General features: G+C 42.1%; 1 protein-coding gene across 1 annotated transcript; it reads left to right on the forward strand.

Annotated features, from left to right (window-relative positions):
- The first annotated feature begins 2484 nt into the window (after window positions 1–2484).
- LOC124699088 lies at window positions 2485–7144 on the forward strand. Its single transcript, XM_047231455.1, has 3 exons — window positions 2485–2892; window positions 4462–4875; window positions 6367–7144. Exons 1-3 carry the CDS (start codon window positions 2485–2487, stop codon window positions 6898–6900), a joined length of 1356 nt encoding a protein of 451 aa, XP_047087411.1. The 3' UTR covers window positions 6901–7144.
- Window positions 7145–9199: the final 2055 nt, after the last annotated feature.

Genomic DNA, 9199 nt, shown 5'->3' on the forward strand with positions numbered 1-9199 from the left:
TCCTACAAATATAACTCAATGCAAACATTAGTCCATAGGGATTGTCATTAATTACCAAAACCACACATGGGGGCTCCATGCACTTTCATAAATACATATTGTGCTGATTGGTAAAGAACCTTCGCGAAAATTATGCTTAAATTGTACCGTACTTTGGTAAACTTAGTACCTAGGTGGTAGCAGTCGTCGAACACCCTCGCCAATGGGCTGGTTGGTTGATTGTTTTAATCCGGAGGAAGTAAAATCCATAATGCTTTATTTGGATATTTACATTGAGAGCCTTGGCATTCTGTATTAAGTTTAATGTTTAATGCCTAGGATATTGATCAGAATTGCTAACTCCAAGGTGCATGAGATTTCATAAATCTCAGTCGCCTCTCGCGGTTCATGCTGGTATGATAGTTGTAAATGGGTTGCAACATTTTTCTAGTTGCAAATAGATTGCAACTAAGATATTCCTAGTTACACCTAGGTTGTAATAATATATAAAAAGTATCCAGACCATTGAATTTTCTTCTAGATTCATTTTTTTTTAGAACTATTTGCTTCTAGATTCATGCTAGCATATGACTGTCACTGTCTCTATAGAAGCCCATGGCGTGGTGCAGCCCGCAAAGGCCCAAGCCCAAGACGAAGATGTGCAAGACATCACACAGGGGTCTCATCCTTGTATGGGAAATCAGGGAAAGGATCATGCATGAACGACCACAAGTGTAAAGACACACGCTTCTATCTCTAGTTGCTCCTCTCTTCCTTCCAAAGAACTCTAAATTATGTCCAGATTTGTTGATTTGTGGTTGTATAGACTGAGTTCGAACTATTTGGTGTGTTGCCACTAGTAAGGATCGTCACAATTGATATCAGTTGCCACTTCATCGGAGGAATAGACAAAATTCCAGAGAAAATTCCACAGAAAAAATCCGACGGATATGCTAGTGTTGTAGATTTCGGAGGCGAGTTGAGTTTGAGAAGATCGGGTCGGGATCTCTCGTAAATCCTTTGTCTCTCTCGATTCTCGCGGTGGCGGTGTGCGACTGCTACTCTATTGGTGGCGCGGGAGGCGATCTATCGGTCGACGGGTTCATTCGGCCACGGGGTTGACGACGACGAAGGTTCCTCTCACACTCCTCGTGTTTGGGTAGAATTCTCGTTGGCTCAGTTTTTCTGATACGATTCAGGAGGCGGTTGGGGATCAATTGCAGAGGAACGACCTGTCTTAGTACTCGTGGATCTCGACAGCGGTAGAACCAGGTAGAACAAAGCAGAGGCATCACGACGCATCCACTGAGTATGGTAGTACGAGTGACTACGGTGGAGTAGCATATCACCACCATGGCTATGACGATCGAGCAAGTATCTGCTCAGTTGGATAGTGTGTTGGCTAGGCTAGCATCTGCAGGAACCATAGCAAATCAAAACTCACCAGTTGCCATGACCTGCAAGTATTGATGGCCACCCATGCATAGGTGGTCGTGCCAGTTGGGAACTTACAGAGCTCACCGACGAGGCCTGGGGAGCACGACAGACGCTAGCCTCACATGGACATTTGCTTTGGTGTGCATGTCCAAGGTCATCGAGGCGGCCACCCTTGCGGTGGCAACGTCGGCTTGCTGGGCTTCAGCCGCACATTGGCGTGGCGGTCCCGTCGTCTCCTAGCCTCGTCGAGCTTCTCTTATTTAGTCAGCACCTTCTTCGGCACCTTGACCTTCGTATCGCGGCTGGCGGAGACGACGCATTTTGAGCCTACCATAGGTGTGGCCTCTTGGCCGAGTGTGGCAGTAATTGCGGTGGCTTCGTCGGCTTCCATGGCGGCTACAACGGCGAGAGCGTCCATCACTGGTTAGGTTTTTGCCATATGATATTTGGGGTGGCAGGAATGAAAGTGGCTTTTGCCAACGGCGAGAGGAGGACGCCTGCGGACTCATCACATGCTCACTGAGACGTATTTCAACCCTAAATTTAGGTCGTGGTTAGGTATCTATAGACAACCTAATTAATTTACATCGAATAGGTGGGCCGAAGGCAGACCCAAATTTTAAGGGAAAATTTGCCACGGGACACTGTTATTTTTGGGCATTTGCTGAAACACACTGCTCGATTGTGTCTTTGCCAGATACCATTATAATTTTGTGGCACATTTGGCAGAACACACCACCTGGCTAAAAACGAAAAGTTTTGCACTTTAGGTTTTGAAAATAAAGTGCAAAACTTTCCTTTTTAGCCAGATGGTGTGTTGTGGCAAATGTATCACAAAATTATAATGGTATTTGACAAAGACATAATTGAACAGTGTGTTTCAGCAAATGCCATAAAATAACAGTGTCATGTAGCAAATTTTTCCAAATTTTAACTAGGCGGTCACTTTACATCTTTTTGTGTCGGGCCTAGCTGGAATCATCTTCATAGTCTCTAGGGAGAGTGTGTGTCAGTGTGATGTGATCGAGGAGAGCAGGGGGAGAGAGACAGCGAGCGTGCGGAAGGAGGATGAGCAGCGTCACCACCTACGCGGAGAGCGTCGCTTCCTGCCACGCTCCAACCACCATCCGCTCCCCATCTCCGGCAGCGGTTGTGGTGGCGGCGGCGGCGCTCCCAGACGCGCGGCCCCACCCCGTGAGGCGGCAGCTCGATTTCCCCAGCGGCGGCGGCGACGGCAACATGGATGACGACGAAGACGACGACGACTTCCTTTTCCGCGCCGCAGAGGAGATGGAGCGGAGCCTTCATGAGCGCCGCGCCACGCAGGACCTGACGCCGCCGCCGCCGCCGCCGCCGCCGCCGGTTGGGCTCGCGCCTCCAACTTTCCCTCAGAAGGAGTGCATTTGCCGGCGCGGGCCGTGTGACGTGGAGTGGAAGGAGCCCGGAGGCTGGACATACGTCTGCTCGGCAACGCCGGTAAAGCGCCCCCCTCCCCTCCCCCAAGATCATCTGTTGGTCATAGCCTAGACTACCTCTTTTGGGGGTAAAAAGAATGGTTCAGTGTGCTTGGTTTTCTTGGAAGGGGAAATTCCAGTGTAGGCTGGAAGGGGTAATGTCGAGGATGATTGCTTCGAATTTTCTATTTTGGGGTGTGGAGACGAGGCAATGATGATGTTGGGATTTGGGGGTAGAAGAATGCAATGATTATCTAGGCTTCTTGAGCCCTTCCAGTTCCTGGTTATGGTAATAAAAAAAACCTGAGCTCTTCTGTTTTCCCTCAATTTGGCAACAAGCCATCGCTTTCAGGTGAAACCGGGTGCGAGATCTAGTAACTGCTCAGCTACTGACATAGTAGTGTGGAATAACTGCTCAGATTTTGTGGATAGCAAGCAAAGGCTTCAGATTTGTTTTTTTATTTTGATGAATTTCCTGTAAAAATTAATCATTCATACGAATAAGCTTCAGATCTGCATATAGATGGGACACGTGGGTCCTTTCTTGTGTAGATTAATTCTAGGTTTTGGTTCAAAGTTCTGTCAAACTTCAGCAAAGGTTTTATGTGTTCCACCATCCATGTATAGCTGTATACAATTCTCATATGAATAAGGTTTTATGTTGTTTCTTTCGTTGTTATTGAAAATTTCCATGTGGGTTTGGGCAAGGGGTGACTTGGGCGCACCTACACCTTAAGGTAGAATGGTGAAATCATTGTAGATCGCATATCCAACATTTTCATGATATATTTTTTTAGTTTCCTAAGGCATCAATACAGGATGCATCTATGATGTCACATAATTTCAGATTTAAGTTCGATGCACACATGAGAATTAAGACATATTTGATGTGAATTATAGCTGAAATCACAACATGATTTGTCTATTTTTTTCTTATTTCTCACCGCATGTATGTTGGATGCATCTTGTGTTAATGCTGTCAATATTTTCAGAATTTATGAGTCTCATTCGACATCATCTAGCCTGATCCGACCTGTATGGTAAAGTGCATAAAGTCGTTGCTAGGGAACAAAATCCATGGTTTAGGCTCAAAATTTTGATCTCTGTTATTTTATGAACTCTAGTGTGTAACTATGCTGCGATCAACTATAGAATGTAACTCAAAACCTTACTGTTATGTATGGATGCTCCATAACACTTACATAGAAGAGCTACCATTTATAGCATGGCGTACAATTTCATAACCTGGTTTGTCTTATGCCCATATCCGTAACAGTTTCCGTAAATTCAATCATCGTTTGTCTGGAGGAAACAAAAAAGGCCATTAGGAAATGTTTCAACTTGCAAGAGAGTATGTGCTATATCAGTGATTCTGTGTAAATCGACCAATTCTTTGTGTATTATCCTTTCTTGAAACTACAGGCTTATTCATTGTGCATGTGGCCCAATCTCATTGACTTGGTCAGAGTTGCCTTATTTGATGTGCATGTCATTCAATTACATTCTCTTTGAACTGATTTCTTCTTATCCGCAGTTTTTGTTCTTTTGAGTACATGTAAATCTGACAACTTGTTCAACCTCCACTTTTCAGAAGTGCCGCCATGTTTCTAACTGTGAGCAATCTGATGCCAATCCAAATTCACAACCTGCCCTTTGGAGCCATCCTGAACCGAACTATCCTCTTGTATTTAATACTCAAGGAAATCGTATGGCCAATGCTACAACTCAAGTTAATGTTAGTCTCCAAGGTGCTGGTGCTACAACTCCAGTTACTGTTAGTCCCCAAGGTGCTGGTGCTGCAACTCTAGTTAATTTTAGTCCCCAAGGTGCTGGTGCTACAACTCCACTTACTGTTAGTCCCCAAGGTGCTGGTGCTGCAACTCCAGTTAATTTTAGTCCCCAAGGTGCTAAATCCAGTGGTGTACCAACCTGCAAGTGTACTGCTGGGAAATGCAGAACAGAGAAAGACAAAGGGGTGTCATACTATGTGTGTCATATACAGAAGGTAATGCTTTTATTTGATAGTTTTCTTGTCATTCCTCCTAATATATTTTAGTTATTTTTCATAGGACTATGGTCAATTATACTATCTTGCTCTCTTTTGTATACGATGGTTTAGCTCTTGATACTTTGTGTTCTTTTTATTGGTTATACCAGTCCTGTGAAAAACTGTCAAATATATCATGACAGAAGTTGCAAGTGATTCTTTTAGTTTGAGAAACACATAAATAATAATAGCTGGTGGCAATGCCTGAGTAAATGCTGTTATGAAGAATTAATATATCGTAGAACTTCTTGCGAAGAAAAGACTAGCCCTCACTCTGACGGGTTTTAAGGATGGTGTGTGGTTAATAGCTATCAGGAGTAACTAAGTTTATGTATCATAAGGGAGAAAAAGGAAATGTATAACTCAGTTCTATAGGTCCTAAAAGATGTGCAGTTAACGGTCCAAAGCTTTGAGGAAAAATAGGACATGCTACAAATTTTGAAAGAAAAGGAAAACAACTATTGGTGTGTCTTAATGATGATATGTGGTTAAAAACTCTCAGTGGGAAACATAGGCGTAAGAGATATATGTATTTTGAAGAACATAAAAGCAAAGAGTTCAACAGCAAGGAGAGATAGAAGGGTGCATATCTTATAGGGATGAAGCAGAGGGGCGAACTAACCCACAACATCCTTGTCCCAATGTATGACGTGATTCCTGATTAGACAGGTGTCTATCCCATCATTATCTTCTTGGAGCCCTTTTGTATGTGGGCATTTCTCAATTTCATTCAGAATTTTCCTTGTTCAAGCCATCATACTGTGTCTTATTAAACAATAAAACAAGGTTGAGATAAGACAACTATTGAATACATTGTATGTCCAAATGCCTTTACTCTGTTTATTCAGTTGGGAGTTGCTGTGAAGAGATGATTGCTTCTTAAACGAGTGATATGAACTACTAGTCTCCTCGCAGCAGGGGAAATATGACTTACTATTCACTTCCTTAATTTGGAAATCAAAAATTCCACTTTTCCCCAAAAAACTATCCGTCTGACACACTACTCCCTCTCAAACATTTACTTGGCTCACTTACGACACTTGGTCAGTCTAATTGAGTTCAGCCAGACCTTGGGTGGCAAATCCAACCCACCCAGTCATGACCACAATTTGTTCATCTCACTGAGTTGCTTGTCCAGCTTCAAAATCAACTCATTGTTGCATGGAGCTTCTGCAGCAGCAGACGGCACCAGTGCGGCTAATGACACGATGTTCGGAGATAGCTGGGAGGCACATAACTTAGTCGGTAGCGCTGTCGTGTAACAGGGGAGGCTTCATAGGTGGGAGTCTTAGTTTAGGGGGGTTTAAGTGGACCAATTAAAAGTTCGGGGTAAAATCTCAGCCAAGTAGATAGTTTGAAAGGGGGGGAGGGGGGACTTTTTCCACTGTCAATGCATGGTATGACCTTCAAAACTTATGTTAGTAATCAAAGAATCTGTTCATTCTGCAGGGGCATGGAGCATGCTCTCATCGTGTGCCAGTCAACGTTGCTGCTGAAGAACTGCCACTAACTGGATACAACAATCCAAGGGAGGCTGGACATGTGGTGTACAATACAGTTACGAAGGAAGCTAATGGGCACAATCTTGTTATGATGGGAGGCCACAATGGAACTAAACCGTCCAATCCTGATGAACCCCCTGAACATGATGATGATTGGCCATTTGACATTGTTGAGGGTGATGTTGTACCCACAGACTGCTTGTCGCCTGCTCACCCTTCACCAATTGCTGCGGTCTCTCAGGGGTCTCCAAATATGCTGCACCAAACAGTTGGTATGGTGGAACTGCAAACACCAACGAAGTCACCAATGCCACCTAAGTATACAGTCAGCCCCACGACTCCCCGCTCAAACAATTGTTACCGGTGCGGCGAGGAAGGACATTTCATGGTGAACTGCCCTAAGAACAGTACTTGTTACAGCTGTCATGTGGTTGGGCACTGGGTGAAGGATTGCCCTGGACTGCCCACTGAAAGATCCTAAGAAGCATATGAGGGTCTCCTTATGGCTGTGGACCTCTGACAGTAAGCAGTGAGAACTCACGGCTAATGTTCTTCTTCTGCATAAGAATCGGCTTTACCGTGGCAGTCAGTTTGCTAAAGTACAGCTCTGGGCATCTGCTACACTAAAACGTGTGCCTGACTGTAAGGTTACTAATATTTATGTCCACTATCTGTTTGGTTGGTAACTTGTAATACGCGGAAAGGGCAGTAAACTCGTAGTTCTTATCTTAGGATATGTATCTATAGTACTTTAAGTATATTTAAGTATATTTTAGAGTGATGTGTTTTGGCTCTTGGGTGCATAACCTTCCTTTATTTTATATAATGCATCTTTGATACATTTTGACATGTCAAAAATTATAAACGAAAAATACATTTGTACAATCATGGAAAATCGACTTGTCGTTTGGGTGTGTAAAAAAGATTTTGATAATATAATAAGGTTTTTGTAAGACATGTTTTATCTTTTTTACATCGACCACACAGATTATCGAGATGCCAATGCAAAAAAAAAATTGTTGAATTTTTAACAATTAAAAATATGTTATTTGGGTGGTGGAAGCATATGCACCCGAAACTTGAATTGAATTTTCTTGTTTAAATAGTATACTCGTATATATGTAGACCTGATCGGGCACTAAGGCGTGTTGATGTGTGTTTTCTTTTGAAGTTCCTAGTTGTTGTAAATGGTTGATTGATGAATCATGGTGCCAATGTGATACTCTACATTGTAGCTTTTAGTTAATAACATCACTCGGACGAAATGGTCTTGCTCCCTTTACGGGATGTCATTATTTTCAAGGGAAAATTTTGCTAAAGGACATCATTATTTTGGCAAACGCACATAAATAACTGTGCCATTGTGATACTCTCTCTTGGCAAAGACAGGTGCCATTGTGATACTCTCTCTTGGCAAAGACACAATCGAGCGGTGTGTTTTGGCAAACACCATAAAATAACGGTGTCCTGTAGCAAATATTTCCGTTTGGTAACAGACAGAATGATCATTGAGGAAAGATGAAATCTAACAAGAGGAGTCTTTTTCTATTTTGGATTGCTTGCTTTCTCAGATATAAATAGGAAGCATCATATTCACTTATCACATTTATTCCACCATAAACTGAATCCCTTCGCGCGTATATTTACATTGCAGAAACCCGTTTACTTCTTAATAGCTGTTTACCTTTATGCATTTTACTTTATTTGCACTTTCAACACTTCAAATTCCATTATTCATATTTACCATTTTCCATTTCAATCCTTGCAGTCAATTCACCTAAGACTTGTGACACCTTGGGTGCGACAACCGTAGATAAACATCCTCCTACGCTCCTCGTTGGGACACGATATAAAAACCAAAAATAATACTTCCACGAAAACATGGACGAATGATCATGTGTTCTTGCAGGCCATCAACTACTTTATTGAAAGCTCCACATAGATCGGGTTCCCCACTCCTCCCGACGCTGGAAAAGCTGGCTAGAGGAGGGAGGACCGATCTATGGAGGAGGTTGAAGTAGAGACGGCTAGGGTTTGTCCAGCGGCGGCGGACATACACCTTGATCGATCGAGAGTTCATTTCCTCTACACCCTGATATCTTATCATGCATCAGTAGTTAATGTTGCCATAGAAAAGAACTTATCAATGACTATGCATGCCTTTAGCAAGTGGTGATATTGGATAAGTAAATAGAATTAAAATTATATTGCAAGCTGGTCTATTTTATTGTTGATGTGTTACTAACAATTTCTCTCTCCATGACGTGTATGTATAGTTACTAAGATTAATTAGTCATCGGTTACTATAATAAAGAAGCATCATCAACATGTTCCATGAAAAATTATCGGTTGTGGTCGAGTGGCTGAATAAATTGGTCTACCATGAGATTGTCTAGACCAAATTCTCTACTTTTATGGATTTGTCATATACGCTGACACTCAATAATATTGGTACCAAATTTTTAGTGCATCACTCCTAAAAAATATTGTATGTTGTTGACAATATCAAATTTCTACAAACTCTTACTATTTTTTATAACAGAATAAACTAATTTGCAAATGGGAAATCAACTAAAAAGCCTACTGTCAATGCTACATAATCATCAACCACAACTATTATAAATACAATAAGGGGACCAAAATATTATCAGAGATTATTATATAACTATATGTATATCATTTCATCCTTCCACCAAATATAACATATTATTATTTTACACTGCATAAAGCGCAGTGAGTGAGAAGCTCGTTAATTTATGTTGACAAATATACAACTTAAC

The sequence above is a fragment of the Lolium rigidum genome, chromosome 3 (assembly GCF_022539505.1).
Source record: "Lolium rigidum isolate FL_2022 chromosome 3, APGP_CSIRO_Lrig_0.1, whole genome shotgun sequence".
In the NCBI taxonomy this organism is placed as follows: Eukaryota; Viridiplantae; Streptophyta; class Magnoliopsida; order Poales; family Poaceae; genus Lolium; species Lolium rigidum.

What these genes read in the sequence shown, in the direction of transcription:
- LOC124699088 (XM_047231455.1), top strand. Translation starts at nt 2,485, where the DNA reads ATGAGCAGCGTCACCACCTACGCGGAGAGCGTCGCTTCCTGCCACGCT. An exon ending in ACGTCTGCTCGGCAACGCCG is followed by an intron (nt 2,893 to 4,461) that starts GTAAAGCGCCCC and finishes TCCACTTTTCAG; the next exon opens with AAGTGCCGCCATGTTTCTAA. An exon ending in ATGTGTGTCATATACAGAAG is followed by an intron (nt 4,876 to 6,366) that starts GTAATGCTTTTA and finishes TTCATTCTGCAG; the next exon opens with GGGCATGGAGCATGCTCTCA.